An 18,132-nucleotide genomic window follows, 5' to 3' on the forward strand; every position below is an offset into this window, starting at 1 on the left:
GATGTAACAATCACAATGGGGATCAGAGTTTCCATTGTTAAGCAAGTTGGTTGTTAAGTGAGTTGTGCCTGCTTTTATAACCTTTTTGGCCATGGGTGTTAAGCGAATCACTGCAGTTGTTAAGTGAAAGATGAAATTGTTAAGCAAATCCAGCTTTCCCCATTGGCTTTGCTTGTTGGAAGCCCGCTGGGAAGATTGTAAAGAGCGATTTCAGGAATACATGCCAGTTGCCAAGCACCCGAATTTTGATCATGTCACTGTGAAGATGCTGTGACAGTCATAAGTATGAGGACTGATTATAAGCCACTTTTTTTCAGTGCCATAGTACTTCAAACAGTCACTAAAAATGGTTGTAAGTCAAGGACTCTATGTAGTACACTTTCTCTAAATATAAGATAGATAAGATGTATGTCATGATTTATAATCATGATTTATCACTTGTTACTTGTATGTACACTAAGAGCTTATGCGCCAAAGGCAAATTCCTTGTGTGTCCAATCACATTTGGCCAATAAAGAATTCTATTCTGTTCTGTTCCGTTCCGTTCTATTAGCTTTATACACATTTTGTTTGCCTTTTTATCTCTTTTGCAAACAATTTTCCCTAACAGGTCTTTTTCTATTTTTCTCAAATGTTCTTTGTAACCTGGCACATTTTGAGAACTGGGAATTTAAAATGACGATTCAGTTTTATTTTGGGAATTTTGCTGCAAAAAGCTGATATTAGATCAGTTTTCATTCAGATGCAAATTGCACAATTTTCTCACCAATAATGATTCAGACACCTAAGCTGTTTTGATTTGATTTTTTTAAAAAAAGAAAGTGCTAATTTATATTAAAAAGTCCAAACTGAATTGTCAGCTGGGCCCTTCTATTGGGAGACCGCAAATAATATGCCGTTTGGTGGAATCTCTGCTCTGACCTGGAACAATGGTGTGTCAGAGACACTACAAGAAAGTGATGCGAACTGGCTGAATCCCACCACTGGATGGAACGGAATGGGAATGGGAATGGGATAGAATAGAATAGAATAGAATAGAATATTCTTTATTGACCAAGTGTGATTGGACAAACAAGGAATTTGTCTCTGGTACATAAACTCTCAATGTGCTGTGGGAAGTTATCATCCAGCCCTCTCCCAGAAAAATGAAATATCCTAGGAAATATTGAAAAGGCAGAATATTTCTCTGGATGTGAAAAGAAACATGTTTCAAAAGACAGAATAGTTGCCTATAGCTTTCTGCCCACCCCCAGCTAATGGGCCATTAAGATGGCCCGGCTAGCCCACTTTACATAATAAAGACTTCTCCTCACTGCAGCTGTAGAGGGAAGGGATATTACTCAACTGACCACAAGGCATCTGAGAACTCATCACAGCCTAGAGAGTAGCCCCCTGCATGGCACCATGGGAGTTTGATAACCAGTCAGAATACATTTCTTACACAGGAACAGGAAACAGAGAGGTGGGACTAAACAGGGTATAAAAAGCCTAGCAAGCCCCTTCCTCAGCCCTTCTCTCTTCTTCTCCATCAACATTGAAACATGTGATCACCTTTTCTGGTCAGGGCTCAAGCCATGTGGCCCTGTCCAACAATAAACCATCTTTCCAAGCAGCCTCCATGTCTCCAGTGTCTTTTTCCCCACTTGGAGCTGAACCCAGAAGGACATTTCTTTCAACAGTGCATACAAGCAACAAAGTGATAAATCATAAGATACCAACAGGAGTATGTAATAGGAAACATGAGGTGAGTAATAGTAATGCAGTCCTACTTACCACATGGTTAGATATCCTTAGGCATAAGACAGTGCTATGGGAATTATAAGTTTAGGACAGTGAACACATGGGGGAACCATGGTATTTGCTTAATGACTGTACTGTTTGCTTTAAGACTACTGCATTCACTTAATGACCATTGCAAAAAAAAATCATACAATCAAGTTGGTCACATGGCTGACTTATGACTGTCATGACATATGACAGATAATCTGTGTTCCATAACGGTTGTAAGTCAAGGACTACCTGTAAACACCTAAAGCAAACAACAGTATTCACTGTTACCCACGATGGAAGCAAAAATTGGATTTTGAAGAAGCGGAACAGGAAGTGTTGATGTTTTTGAATTTTGCCTTTAGACAGCTGTTATGGACAGGCTAAAAATAAAGGGATCATCAAACAAATCAATTCAGAGGTCTCAGTCATGGTACAGATGACCAAATTATCATACTATGGATGCATTTTCAGCTCTCTAGCAGAGGCGCTACTTCTGGGAAAGCTGGAAGGAAAGAGAAGAAAAGGAGGGGAAGCAGGAAAATGGAAGGATTCTGTTACAGCGATGATGGGTGCCATGATGGGCCAGGTTGAGGAAAGATAAATTTATTTGCCAAAAAAGTCAACACAGTTCTAGGCTGTACAAACAAAGGGATAGAATCAAGATCCCATGATGTGTTAATACCACTTTATAATGCCTTGGTAAGGCCACACTTGGAATACGGCATCCAGTTTTGGTCGCCATGATGTAGAAAAGATGTGGAGACTCTAGAAAGAGTTCAGAGAAGAGCAACAAAGAGGATTAAGGGGCTGGAGACTAAAACATATGAAGAACTGTTGCAGGAACTGGGTATGTCTAGTTTAATAGAAAGAAGGACTAGGGGAGACATGATAGCAGTCTTCCAGTATCTCAGGGGTTGCCACAAAGAAGAGGGAGTCAAGCTATTCTCTAAAGGACCTGAGGGTAGAACAAGAAGCAATGGGTGGAAACTAATCAAGGAGAGAAGCAACTTAGAACTGAGGAGAAATTTCCTGACAGTGAGAACAATTCATCGGTGGAACAGCTTGCCTCCAGAAGCTGTGAATGCCCCAACACTGGAAGTCTTTAAGAAGATGTTGGATAGCCATTTGTCTGAAACGGTATAGGGTTTCCTGCCTAGGCAGGGGGTTGGACTAGAAGACCTCCAAAGTCCCTTCCAACTCTGCTATTGTATTGTATTGTATTGTATTGTATTGTATTGTATCCCTGTGGATGCTAAGAGTTGACACCAACTTGCGGGCTAGTCCTCGATCTACCAATTTTCCATGAAAATAATAGCAATAGCAATAGCAATAGCAGTTAGACTTATATACCGCTTCATAGGGCTTTCAGCCCTCTCTAAGCGGTTTACAGAGTCAGCATATTGCCCCCACAGTCTGGGTCCCCATTTCACCCACCACAGAAGGACGGAAGGCTGAGTCAACCTTGAGCCGGTGAGATTAGAACCGCTGAACTGCAGATAACAGTCAGCTGAAACAGTCTGCAGTACTGCACCTTAACCACTGCGCCATCTCGGGGGTCTTATATATTTTTTGTTCCAAAAGATGCATTAGGGCTTATTTTTCTGGTTAGGTCTTATTTTGGGGAAAATACGGTACTAACTGCGTCCGTCTGGCTGACGATCTTATTTTGGGGGTAGGGCTTATATTACGAGCATCCTGAAAAATCATGCTAGGTCTAATTTTCCGGTTGGATCTTATTTTCAGGGAAACAGGTTACAACCATTTGCTTCGTGACCGTTCAAAATTACAACAGCCCTCAAAATAATGACCTGTGACCATTGCAGCATCCCCATGGTCATGTGACCAAAATCCAGGCATTTGAGAACTGGCCGATATTTATGACAGTTGCACTTTTTCAGGGTTACCATTTGTAATCTTTCCAGCCGGCTTCCAACAAGCAAGGTCAATGCGGGAAGTCGAATGTGTTTAATGACCACCCGATTCACTTAAGAACTGCAGTGATTCACTTAACAACGGTGGGGAAAAATGGCCATGTAATGGGGCAGAACTCACTGTCTTGCTTAGCAAAAGAAATTGCGGGTTGAATTATAGTTGTCAATTCGAGGTCTATCTGTAATCCATCAATCAAAGCATCACCTGTGGATCACTGCAAGGTGTTGGTGGGAAAGAGCAACGTACTGTACTAGCTGGATACCCATGCTTCCTGGTGAAACTATGTGATTGGGCAATGCCGGAGAAATCTGGGACAGTCCGGTTCAATCCATCGGCTCAGTGGTGGTGGGTAATTGAAACACATAACAGAATATCGCTCCTGCTGCCTTGAGTTCGGAAACAGTTTTATAAGTGGAAGGTGTAGATATTTTGGTGAGGTACCGACATTTAGTACTGTAAGGAACCTTAGACTGCTCCTGAGTGAAGGAGTGGAACTTCTTGCAATTTGAACTGAGCTAATGGAATGCGAGGCTACTGGCAGTTGGAACAGAGTTCTTTTCAGGTGGGGAGTGGGAGTAGAATATCTAATTTCTTAGCATCAGAGCATGCTAATATAAGGCAACTGGCAGTTGGAACAGAGTTATTTTCAAGTGGGGAGGGGGAGTAGAACTCAGCATCAGAGCGTGTTAATTACTATATTAAAAAATACTAGTGATCTGATGATCATTTTGAAAAATCCTTTCTTAGCGTGCAGCTAGAAGCCAAGAGGAACATATGTGTCAAATTTCAAGTTTGTAGGCTTTACGGTTCTGGAGATTTTGTGATGAGTGAGTGATATTTGGCTTTTATATATAGCCATGATGGCGAACCTATGGCACGCGTGCCAGAAGTTGCATGCAGAGCCTTCTCTGTGGGCACGTGCTGTCTCCCCAGCTCTGCCAGTTGGTCATCAGGTTTCCAAGGCACACATGCACACCAGCCAGCACTCTGGTGTGTGCGTGTGCACGCCCATGCATGCGCCTTTTAGTTTGGGCACTGTGCCTAAAAGTTTCGCCATCACTGGCATACAGTATACAGATAATGAGAAAAAAACACACACAGTACAACTGAAACCAACAGCCATACGCACATCTTATAGGAAGCATTATACACACTGCATAACTGCAACTCAAAAATCAATGGAAGGCATAAACCATTTTAAAAAAATGTTGCCTGGAAGCAATTTTGATGGGTTTTTAGCCAGCAAATATATCATAATGTTTTTATATTTATTATAAATATACATGAATATTATATTTGATCTAAATATACCAAACAGACGTCAAAAGGTTTAATTATTTTGAGGCTTAGGCTTAGCAACAAAGGAAGTAAATCACAAGATTATTGAAAGATTCCCAGCTGTCAAGGCAACCTGAAATCACAGCTTTTTGTATTCTTTATGACAATACAATGAAGCTAAAACCCAGAGCCTATTAGGGGAGAGGGAAATATTTGCAACCGCCCTTCACATTTTCTCTTTCTAGCTAACCCTCCCTCCCTCCCAGAAAATTGTTCCATAATAGTTTCTTAAGATGTTAGTGACACTGTGAATTTCATACCACTTTAATCATTACTTCCCCAGCTCAGGGTGCTACGTTCAGTGATCCTACAATAACAGTCACACCAGGAAGAGGCTTAATGCTTCCTTCTAATACATGGCTCTGCAATCTTTTTCTTATTAACTTCAAAAGTTTGCAATCCTGTTATCACTTCCTATCAGCTGAACGCTGGCAGCAGAAGGGAAAGTTACACGTCGCGAGGGTAAACAATGAAATGAAATTTCTCATCTTCTCCCTCGCTCTCTTTCTTTTTATGGAACTTTGAACAAACAAAGAAATTTGTACAGAGAAGAAAAAACAACCTTGATTTAAAAAACAAAAGAAAACAAAGAAAAGGTGGGATTTTATTGTTCGTGCAAGCAACTACGGCAGATCGGTAACTATGTACTAGGAGAAAGAAATTCATGCTGTTTTGGTAGATTCTCAGGGGCCCTGCGTAGAATCAATCATTTTGCCAAGGAAGAGGGGGAGAGAGAGAGAGATAAAAGGATAGAGAGACGGATGGATAAAAAGATAGAAGATAAATGATTGTTAGAGAGATAGAGGACGGATCTATCTGATGATACATTAATATGTGGATAGAAGATAGATAGACTGACAGACACATAGAATCGATGATGGATAGATAGAATCGATGATAGCTAACTAGATGATAGACAGACAGAAAGACAGACAGACAGAGACAGGCAGGCAGACAGCAGGCAGACAGACAGACTGATCATGATCTTGGTGTCATACTGGACATCTCAATGAAAATCCAGAGTGCAACAGCTATCATTCATTTATTGATTAAATTTATTTGCTGCCCATCTCGCTGTCTTATGACTCTGGGCAGTATGTATTAAAAAGGACCCCATGTTTGGAATCATGAAGAAGGGAATTGATAATGGAAATGCCGATTATGGTCTCCTGTACTGAAGAGGAATATTTTAGAGCTGGAAGAGATGTAAAAGTGGTGTGTGTGTGTGTGTGTGTGTGTGTGTGTGTGTGTGTGTGTGTATGTACCGTACATATGTATGTATGTATGTATTTATTATGTATGGATCTGTAGGTACAGTATGTATGTATGTATGTATGTATGTATGTATGTATGTATGTATGTATGTATGTATGTATGTATGTATATAGCAGGGGTGGGTTCCTGCCAGTTCTAACCTCTTCTGTAGAAGAGGTTCCACAAATCGACAGTGCCCTTTAGAACCGGTTCCAGCTCCCTCCCCGCACCCATCTGCACATCATCAAGATGAAGAGCAAGAGGAGGAATTCTGGGAGTTGAAGTCCACAAGTCTTAAAGCTGTCAAGTTTGAACACCCCTGGGGGTTTTTTTTTCTAAAAGGTTAGGGGTGCAAAGGTCTTGTAACTTGACAGCTTTAAGACGCACACTTCAAATGCCAGAGTTTCTGAGCCAACATTTTGGTTGCTAAGCAAGAGTTTCACCACATTTTACAAGTTGGCCATGCCCACCCAGTCACATGACTGCCAAACCACTCCCACTCAGTCACATGGCTGGTAAGCCACTCCTACCCGGTCACATGGCCAGCAAGCCACTCCCACAAAGCAGGCCACACTTACAAGAAGAGGTTCTAAAAATTTTTGAAACCCACCATAGGTATATAGCCAGAGGTGGGCTGCTCCTGGTTAGGCCCAAATCGGCCGAACTGGTAGTAGTGGTGGTGGCGGGACGTTTCCGCACATGTGCAGAAGCGGTGTGCGTGCCTGTCAGAACTGGTAGTAAAAAAATTGGAAACCCACCATTGTATATAGCATGTGCATATGTGTTATGTATGAATACACTTTTGAGAGCAGACAACAGAATTTCATTTTTAATGTGTGCCAGTGTGCTCGGAGTAAAACATGACAAGAAAGGTTATCTAAAAGGAACCCAAAGAGACACTTGCGGAAGCAGCTTTTTGTGGGGAAAGAATGAAGCTACTACAGCTTACTGACCATTCAGAATTGTGACGGACCTCCCCAGGGTTACTTACAACCCAGATTCAAAGTTCTCACAGCCGGACTTTCCAACAGTCACGTGACTGAATTTTGGACACTCGGCAACAGGAAATCAGGAGATTGGGGGGGGGGGGGCTCAGCATGTCACGAAAACAAACCAAATATGACTACCGATGTAAGCTAACCATCTTAACTACTACAGAGATCAGTTACTTACAATATTTGGATGGGAGAGCCTCAGCAAAACTCCAATTTCAGTTCTGACAATTTTCTTGTCAATCTGCAAAGAAGAACAATAACAATAATGTTGGCTATACAGGTGGCTCTCAACTTGCGACCATAATTGAGCCCAACATTTAGGTTGCTATGTGAGACAATGGTTAAGTGAGTTTTGCCCCATTTTACTCCCATTCCCCACCATCCTGTCAGAGCTGAAGACGTTTCTTGGATGAGAAACGAAAGAAAAAAAACAAGAAAGTCCAGTTGCCTCCAGAGAAAAAGCATCTTTGATGGGTTTAGTCTTCTGAGCTTGCAGAACTCATGCTGGAGTCCATCTTCAGGGAATGTGGGTTATTTTATGCATAGCATTTATGTGATGTCTGGTTGTGTGTGTCTTTTCATTTGCCGACTGGAGTGTTGATGGTCGGCTATTAAGTCCTTGGCTCTTGTTTTCTTGTGTTGCCAAATCTTCAGCTCCTAAGTAGCTGATAAGAAATTCCTCTGCATCCTTCCATTCAGTTCTCAAGAGGGATTTTGAGCTTCCTGCCTGCTTGGATTTCAGCTGCTGAGATCCAAGGAGGCATGGATAGGCAGGGACCACTTCCCCAAAAGATGAGAGGGAGTCCTTTTGACAGACACCATCAGCTTGCAACCTTTCCCGCTGGCTTCCCCACTGACTTTTTGGGGAAACCAGGAGAGAAGATTGCAAATAGTGATCACGTGATTGCAGGGCCAATTGCCAATTGATTGTAAGCGTGAACAGGTTGAGAGACCCCTGATCGTGATCATGTGGCTGCAGCTCTGTGCATGTGTGCATGCACGCAACATTTTGCAAAAGTCAGAAGTGCTTTAGTGGCCATAAAGCACCTTTTCCAAAGCCGTTGTAATTTCAAACAGCCATTAGGTGATCGGTTGTTAAATGAGGACTGTGGGTCATAACAGAATCTTGGAAATCTGGCAGGATTTCCCCTTCCTTCCCTTCTCTTACAAGGTTAAAGCAGAGACACTTTAAATTTGTTTCTAATGTTCTATTTCTGTCCTGGGATTAAATCATGTACCGCTATCATGTACATTTTCCAAGGTCACGTCTGTGATTCTCTATAGTACTATATTTCCATTATTTGTAATTTAATAAGATACTGAGGACTCCAGATTTTGGAAGCCAAAAAGGTTGGCTGAGTCACCTACAAACATTGGAAGAAAAAATACGTATCTAAAAATGATTTACAGATTTACTTCTCTTTCCAGTAAGAGGGCAAGGAAGATGATTTTTCAGCAATAAAAACAACATTTGGGCAATTATTATTCTTTCGAATATAATCTGCCAGGCTCTTTTAATCTTTTTTTTTTGAAGTATTGTGTTTGAAGTTATTCCATTAACGGAATATTGCTAATGTTGTAAACATGTGTACTTCTCTTGTGCTCATTAACTTTGTATAATAAGATTTGGTTGTTTTAAAATGACATTTGAAACCAGAGTATCTTGGGGAACTTACACAGAGCCTCGGGGCATCTGTAGTGGGGTGCATGTGTGTGTCTAAGAGTCGAAATGATGGTTGTGATTGTGTGGTTATTAATCCTGCAGCAGAGGTGGTATTCAGACAGTTCTGACCGGTTCTGGCGAACCAGTAGCGGAAATTTTGAGTAGTTCGGAGAACCAGCAAATACCACCTCTTGCTGGCTCCGCCCCCATCTATTCGCTGCCTCCAGAGTCCCAGATGTTTGGCTGGGTCTTCTTCTATTGCCCTGCACAGGAAAACAGAGCTGGAAAGTAGGTTAGTGGGGTGGGGAGGGAATGGGGATTTTACAGTATCCTTGCCCTGGAGTGGGGTGGAAATAGAGATTTTACAGTATCCTTGCCCTGGAGTGGGGAGGGAATGGGGATTTTACAGTATCCTTTCCCTGGAGTGGGGTGGAAATAGAGATTTTATAGTATCCTTGCCCTGGAGTGGGGAGGGAATGGAGATTTTACAGTATCCCTGCCCTGGAGTGGGGTGGAAATAGAGATTTTACAGTATCCTTGCCCTGGAGTGGGGTGGAAATGGAGAGTTTACAGTATCCTTCCCCTGGAGTGGGGTGGAAATAGAGATTTTATAGTATCCTTGCCCTGGAGTGGGGAGGGAATGGAGATTTTACAGTATCCTTCCCCTGGAGTGGGGTGGAAATAGAGATGTTACAGTATCCTTGCCCTAGAGTGAGGTGGAAATAGAGATTTTACAGTATCCTTGCCCTGGAGTGGGGTGGGGTGGGAAGGGATTGGGGATTTTGCGGTATCCTTCCCCTGCCATGCCCACCAAGCCACATCCACCAAGCCACGCCCACAGAATTAGTAGTAAAAAATTTCGAATTCCACCACCTGCAGCCACCATTTCCCCAAACTCACCTGTGACCTTGCAATGAATTACCATTAAGATGCTGATGATATACAATTATAGAATAAAAGTAGTCCTCAATTTTCAACGAACATTAAGACCAGAATTTCCATTGCTAAACAAGGCAGTTGTTCAGTGAATCGTACCTGGTTTTATGAAGTTTCTTGCAACGATTGTTAAAGTGAATCACTCCAATTGTTAAATGACAAGCTGTCATTAAACAAACTTGACTTTGGTCATTGAATTTGCTCGTTGGAGGCTGGCTGGGAAGGTTGCAAACGGCAATCACATGACCCCAGAACACTACAACCATCGCAAATCATGCCAGTTACTAAGTGCCCAAATTTTGATCACATGATTGTGGGGATGCTGTGGTGGTCATAAGCGTGAGGACTTTTTTCCCAGTGATGTTGTAATTTCAAATGGTTACTAAACTAATGGTTGTAAGTAAGAGAACCCGCTGTATTTTTGTCTGGTGCTAGTTTTGTGTCTTTTGCATTTTTCTTTGTTATTAAATGGTTTAACAATTGTAAACTCCTGAGAGTCATTGACAATTGGGCGTATACATTTAATAAATTATTATTACTGTATTATTACTGTATTATTATTATTATATACTTTATTCATTAAATATGAAACTCAGTCAACTGAACATTCAAAAATGCGTCACAAATACCACTGCATGGTTGATACGGGTTGCTGCCAGCATCCTAGGTATCAACCAAGTAACTTCTTAAAATGTACGATGTTTCGAGTAGCGCAGTTTTTTACACTGGTGTTATTGCAGGAATCTGCAATTTGTTGATGTATCTTATAAAATTCTTGGACATGGTACCAAGTGCCATTATTATTATTATTATTATAGTTATTGTTCTTATTGTTATTGTTCTTATTGCAATGTAATTTAATACAATAAAATGTATGTGTATGTATGTATGCATCGGGGTGGGTTTCAACCGGTTCGCGGCGGTCCCTGCGAACCGGTTGGTCGGTGAACCCGGAAGTAAGTAACTTCCGGAAACGGCGAAGGGCCCACCTGCGCACCCGCGCGCCCGCTCCTTACCCAGTTTTGACGAGTTCTGCGCTTCCACGCATGCACAGGACGCATACAGTGCCTGTGCGATCCTCCAGGAGCAGCTGGAGCATCGCACAGACGCTAGTACGCATGCGTGCGCTGCACACGTGCGCGAGGACGCCGCCAGCCCCGTTCCAACCGAACCGGTTGGAACGGGGCAAGAAACCCACCCCTGGTATGCATAATATATATGTACGTATGTAGGCATGTATGTATATATATGTACTTTAAAAAGTGACCTTGACTTATCTACGGACTAAGGCACAGTTTTTTGTTTTTTGTTTAAATCATAGGCTTTAAGGATGATATAAATGTTTACAGTTACCCATCTCTCGCTGAATGCATTTCTGGGAGATAGGTAATTGCCATGTCTGGAAATCGCTAACAGTTTGCGTATGATGCAATTTTCAAGCAAAAAGCTATTACCAGAGTGGAGAAGATGAACAATTCTGTTGTTGGCAGAGAATCTAAGGTAAATGAAAAGTAATTTTGGTAATGATTTTGTAATTCAGTTTATCTACTGATGGGATTATCCATTAGAATACAGTAATAGAAATCCAGTCTTTAGTACAGTGTTTCTTAACTTTGACAGATGTGAAGACTTCAACTCCCAGAATTCTCCAGCCAGCTACCTGGGGAATTCTGGGAGTCGAAGTCCACACATTTGAAAATTGCCAAGGCTGAGAAAATCGGAACTAGTATCTCTGCTTTAAAAATGATTCAGGTAGCCAGCCAGAGGAGCAGAATCTTTTATTGGAAAATACTGGGGGAGCAAGCAGGGTCCCATGGGCGGGGAATCATGAGAGACAAGATGGCGGATGCAGCATTGCAATCCAAACCTAGCCCATAAAAGGGGCGGGGTTTGGATTATGACATCACATCCACAGTCTTATCTGTTCTGGCCTACACAAAAGGGGTGGCGCTTTGATCCTTTCTACCTGCAGATGTTGCTGAGAGCTACAGGTGGTCCTTGATTTGAGAGCGGTTACTTTACAACCACTCGGAATGAATTACGATGGTCTTGGAATGGCCTGCAAAACACTTCCAGCCATTGTAAAATGTCACACACACACACACACACACACACACACACACACCCTCTGAAATAATGAGACCAGTTTTGGGCACTTGGTAACTGGCTTGCCTTTGTCACCAGTGTTCTGACTTCGGCTTCCCCAAAGAGCATCAAACAGATTACTGGTCCCGACAAAACTCCTTTTATTAAACGAATGTGAATTCCTCCCATGCACATTCAGCCAAGGCCTTATCTAGCTTGGAAAGCTGCCATGTAAATATTTTCCAAACACTCTACTATGCAAGGAAAGACTTGGCACAGAGTCTCTGAGATTCACGGACAGATCTTCACACTCCTGAAACGAATGAACGAATTGTTTCCTGCAAAAGCCCACTCCCCTTTCGCTCCTCTTTTATTCCCTATGGGAGGGGCCATTCACCGTCCACCTGTGGCTTTGCTCCCAAGTCGACCCTGATTTCTGAGCTGTTCTTTTCTTCTGGCAGCTCTGCACATGCACGCACTGGGAACAGGCTCCAGCTGTTCCTCTGCCTCACTGCTGTCTAGCTCCGAAGGCAGCTAAGAACTGTCAGATGGCTTTGGCTCCATCTCTGCCTCTGACGCAGAGCCCTCGTCCGAGCCTTCCCCAGACTCCAGGAATGGCCCATGTTCCTTCCCAACCTCCTCGCTGTCTGACTCTGCTGCCAGCTCTTCTGGCCACTGGCGGGCCACAACAACCAGTTACAAAGTCCCTTAGCTGCTTGACCACAATTTGTGACATTTTTGCTGGTTTCTTGCAAAAACAACGGACCAAGGACCCCTCATTTCAATCCTGAGCTACAAATCTTCTCCTTTATCAGTCGGTATTGGTTCATTTAACGACCACTGTGAAAAATGGCCAAAAAACCCCCAGATCTGGTCACATGGTTGCCTCAACTTATGACTGTAATGACTTACAACCGGATTTCTGACCCCAATTGTGGTCATAAGTTGAGGACTACCTGTATTGCCATGCAGAGGAAACTGTTCTAAACTAATCTGGAGCAATTTCCACTATTTTTACAATGCTATGCTAATTTCTTGAGAGATTGATTGTCCCTCACTGCAGAAAATAATCCATTGTCCTCTGTTTTTCATGTTCTCCCCTAGGATATTTTGTGAGGAACCCAGAAAAGCAGGCTAGAAGTTGGGAGACTGGAAGTTCTAGTCCCACCTTAGGTATGAAAGTCCACAGGGTGACTTTGGGCCAATCACCAGGAGACTGTGAATTCTAGTCTCATATTCGACATGAAAGCCAGCTGGCTGACGCTGGACCAATCACCAAGGAACAGTGAATTTTAGTCCTGCCTTAGGCATGAAAACCAGGTAGGTCAGTGTTTTTCAACCACTGTGCCGCGGCACACTAGTGTGCCGTGACATAGTGTAAGGTGTGCCGTGGGAAAAACACTTTATATATAGTCAATATAGGCACAGAGTTAAATTTTTTTAACATTTTCTAATGGTGGTGTGCCTCGTGATTTTTTTCATGAAAAAAGTGTGCCTTTGCACAAAAAAGGTTGAAAAACACTGAGGTAGGTGACTTTGGGCCAATCACCAGGAAAGGCGAGTTCTAGTCTTGCCTCTAGCATGAAAATGGCTGGGGGATGTTGGGTCAGTCCACCTCATATGGTAGCGATTATGGGGAAAATAGGAGAAGGGAGCACCCTTCACGCTGCCTTGGCTTAGTACAAACTAGCCGAGTATTTATTGCCCGGGTATTTATTTAATTCTATATTACGTTGGAGCCCCCTTGTGGAGTACTGTTATTACCATGGCAACTCACTGTGCTGTACAGTAGACGCCATCTTAAGGCACAACAGGCTATATCCTAACGTTATCACACTAATGCACACCATCACTGTCAACAGTACTGTAATTTGACACCACAGATATAATCCATTCCTTTTCATTTCAGAGTTATGCTGGAACACACCCACACCCAAAGGGGTGTTAGGGGTATCTTACCCCCACAGTATTTTTTTCCAGAGAGTAAGTCATCTGTGTACCAAGTTTGGTTGAAATTGCTTGAGGCGTTCCAGAGTTATGCTGGAACACACACACACACACACACACACACACACACACACACACACACGCATACAGGCACACACATTACGGCAGCATACAAAGCTAGTAGAAAATGTGATGAAAATAAGAGAGTTACACTTACTGTTTTCTTCAATATTTTGGCAGCATACGGGACCTGAGATCCTTTGTCTTCGCAGCTGTAAACCACAGAGGTGGCACCCCTAAAACAGACAAGGATCAGAAGTATTGTTAGAATGGAATCACACACATGTACACAAACACACAAAATATTATGAACTGATGAATAATAACCTATCACTTCCCAAATCACACATCCATCATAATTGTGCATTTTTGGTATCTGAATTTGGTGCAGCCAATCTCTGTCTGTTTTTGGCTTGGCTTTTTATGAGTCCTTCATGGTTGCTGTGTTGGACCTTCTAACCATCCTTCAATCAGAAGAAAAGGTGTCTCCTTCCGCCCTGGATCAACCCTTAAGCAAAATCAGCATGATCTGAGGCAGGGGTGGGTTGCTAATCCCGTTCCAACCAGTTCGGTTGGAACGGGGCCGGCGGCGTCCTCGTGCACGCGCGCAGTTCACGCATGCGTCTTAGCGCCTGCGTGATGCTCCAGCTGCTCGCGGAGACTCGCGCAGGCGCTGTATGTGCCATGCGCCTGCGTGGAAGCGCAGAAACCTTCAAAGACCGGTAAGGAGCGCGGGCGGGTGGGTGGGCCCTTCGCTGTTGCCGGAAGCTACTTACTTCCGGGTTCGCCGACCAACCGGTTCGCGGGGACCGCCGCAAACCGGTTGAAACCCACCCCTGATCTGAGGACACCAAGGAAAGAGAACTTCAAAGACTCTGGAAAGAGTGCAGAAAAGCGCTATGAGGAACGGTTGAAGGAATTGGTTATGTCTAGTTCTGTGATGGCGAACCTATGGCACGCGGGCCAGAAGTGGCACATAGAGCCATCTCTCTGGGCACGAGGGCTGTCGCTTGTTGCTCTTTCGGGTTCCAGTGCACCAGCCAGCTGGTCTTCACGCATGCGGGAGCGCTGGAAACTGGAAGAGTGTGCAAATGCACACCAGGAAGATGATCTTCCAGTTTCCGGTGCATGCATGCACAGCCGCTACCTGGTCTTTCAGTTTCTGGTGAACATGCATGTGCAAAGACCGTACGTGTGGGAAACCGGAAGAGCAGCCACCCGGTGTGTATGAATGCGCCGGGAAGATGATCTTCTGGTTTCCGGTGCGTATCAGTGGTGAGTTCCGGATCCTATTGCAACCGGTACGGTGCAACGGGGCCCGGCGTCCATCACATGAACGTACGCAGCGCACACACAGACGTGTGCAGCACGTGCATGCATACTTACCGTCTGCAACGCTCCAGCTGCTCGGCGGAGCGTCGTGCAGGCGCCGTACGCTCCGTGCGCGTGTGCAGAAGCACCAAAGAGCTCAAATACAGGTAAGGACGGCAGGCGGGCTGGTGGGCCCTCCGGAGCACCGGAACAGTACCCGATCATAACCCACCACTGGTGCGCATGGTCTTCACATGTGCATGCGAGCCAGGAACCTGACGACCGGGAAAGCGGAAGATCATCTTTCCAGTGCGCGCATGCGCACCGGGCAGCTGCTCTTACGGTTTCCGGCACTCGGTGCCGAAAAGGTTCCCCAACACTGGTCTAGTTTAATGAAAAAAAGGACCAGGGGTGATAACAGTGTTCCAATATCTCAGGGGCTGCCACAAAGAAGAGGGTGTCAAACTATTTTCCAAGGCACCTGAAGGTAGAACAAGAAGCAATGGGTGGAAACTAATCAAGGAGAGAAGCAACTTAGAACTGAGGAGAAATTGCCTGGCAGTGAGAACAATTAACCAGTGGAACAGAAGTTGCCTCCAGAAGTTGTGAATGCCCCAACACTGGAAGTCTTTAAGAAGATGTTGGACAGCCGCTTGTATAGAATGGTAGAGGACAGTGTTGGCAAACCTTTTCAGCACTGAGTGCTGAATCGGTAGTGTGCCAGTGCACTTACGATGTTTCTTGCCACCGTTATTAAGTGAATCACTGCAGCTGTCACCACGGGGATGCTGCCACGGTGGTAAAGTGTGAAAAGCAGTCATAAGTCACTTTTCTCAGTGGTGGTGTAGCTTTGAACCATCACTAAGAGAACGGTGGTATGTCAAGGACTCTCGTGTAAACCGCTTGTTGACGGGAAATAAATCCGTCCCTGGAATTCTTAGAATCCTATTTCTTTTTAATAAATCTTGCTAAGGGGACTCTGAGGCTTCGCCTGGAAAACCAATTACTTTGGGTTTTGATGCCGAGTCCGAGTTAGATTTGGGCATTTTAAAGCACTTTTCGGAGATCAAATCCAAACCGCCGCACAGCTTCAGGGCACAGAAAGCCACATTAATTGTGTACCTAAATGGTGTTTTGCTAGATCCAAGCATCCGGCAGTACAGAAGGATAAAATCCCCCCCCTCTTTCACCACTGAAGGATTTCTCCCCCCCCCCCCCTCTGGCTTCCTTTGGTAAAACTCTTCTAATTAAAATTGAAACGCTCAAGAGCTTTAAACGGCTAGGCAGCTTTCAAGACCAAAGGAGATACTACGATAGGGCTGTAACCTCTGTCAAGTACAGCAGTTCCCAGAGACATAAACCTGGTAAATTTATATCTACACAGACAAGATAGATCCCAGATGGGATATCCAGGATGACCTGATGGAAAAAACCTCTCAGAGGCCCCCAAAATATCTTTCATATTTGTGGAGCAAAGTTGCCTTTCATGAAGGTCCCAGCAGGATGTAATACATGAAGCAGTCAGAAGCCATTTCTGCCTCGTGTTAGTGGGTCGTCGTCGTCCCCCGCCTCCCCCCCCTTTACTCCACTTCAACAGAAAATGGTGCAATCGGAGTAGTTTAAAAAAATTTCCACATTGGTAGTCCTCGACTTAACGACCACAGCCGAGCTCCAAATTCCTTTTTTTTTTCCTGATATAAATTTTTATTTTATGCACATAAACACATCAACAGAAACAGACACATAACTTAAAACAACATAGGGACAATAAGTTCCATCATATATCATGCAGCCGTTCCGTATCAGTTTATAGCAATAGCAATAGCAGTTAGACTTATATACCGCTTCATAGGGCTTTCAGCCCTCTCTAAGCGGTTTACAGAGTCAGCATATTGCCCCCAACAATCCGGGTCCTCATTTTACCCACCTCGGAAGGATGGAAGGCTGAGTCAACCTTGAGCCGGTGAGATTTGAACAGCCGAACTGCAGAACTGCAGTCTGCTGAAGTAGCCTGCAGTGCTGCACTCTAACCACTGCGCCACCTCAGCTCAGTTTCTTTGCAGTTAATGTTTTCCCTTCTATACATTTCTATCTTGCATTCACAATCTCCTTATTCGTTATCCATTTTTATGTACAATTCTATATTTATTTATACTTAGCTGTTTATAACCAAATATTATTTACCTATATTGTGCTTTATATTTTTACTGTCATTTATTCTCTTTTACATACAATTATAGGTATACATTCACATAATTATTATTTTTCTTTGCCATTCTTATGCTATTGTTATTCCATTTAAAAGGTTATAAGGTATAGTTTGGATTGCTTTGTTTACCATCCCTAGCACGTGCTGTATCACCACCTTATTTTCTCTTTCTTTTCTCCCTCCCTTCCTTCTCTACTTCCTTCCTTCCTCCTCTACTTCCCCTTCTTCCTTCCCTTACCTCTCCCCTACTCCTACCCTCTTTCTTCTCCTTCCTACCCTCTCTCCTTCTCTTTCTCTCTCTTCCTCCCCCCTCGAGCGCCAAATTTCTGTAGCTCAGCGAGACACTTGTCCAGTAAGTTTTGCCTCATTTTAACGACCTTCCTTTGCCGCGGCCGTTAAGGGAATCCCCGTGGTTGTTAAGTTAGTAACACTTTACATGTTAATGACTCTCTGGCGTCCCCACTGATTTTGCTTGTCCGAAGGTAGCAAAAGGGGATCGCGTGGCGCAGTGGTGAGAATGCAGCATTGCAGGCAAGCTCTGCTCACTGCCAGCAGTTCGATCCTGACTAGCTCAAGGTTGATTCAGCCTTCCATCCTTCTGAGGTCAGTAATATGAGGACCCAATTTGTTGC

At 43.7% G+C, this 18,132-nt stretch overlaps 1 protein-coding gene across 1 annotated transcript in view; it reads right to left on the reverse strand.

The window, feature by feature from the left end:
- The window catches only part of LOC106551954 (calcium/calmodulin-dependent protein kinase type IV), a 61,468-nt gene that overhangs the window by 32,291 nt on the left and 11,045 nt on the right, over positions 1 to 18,132 (reverse strand). The window contains 2 exon segments of the mRNA XM_087703247.1: positions 7,468 to 7,530; positions 14,138 to 14,216. Coding sequence (XP_087559373.1) covers positions 7,468 to 7,530; positions 14,138 to 14,216 — 142 coding nt within the window.

Source organism: Thamnophis sirtalis, unplaced genomic scaffold (assembly GCF_051295495.1).
Source record: "Thamnophis sirtalis isolate CommonGarterSnake01/CBP01778 unplaced genomic scaffold, rThaSir2_p1.2 scaffold_1, whole genome shotgun sequence".
In the NCBI taxonomy this organism is placed as follows: domain Eukaryota; kingdom Metazoa; phylum Chordata; class Lepidosauria; order Squamata; family Natricidae; genus Thamnophis; species Thamnophis sirtalis.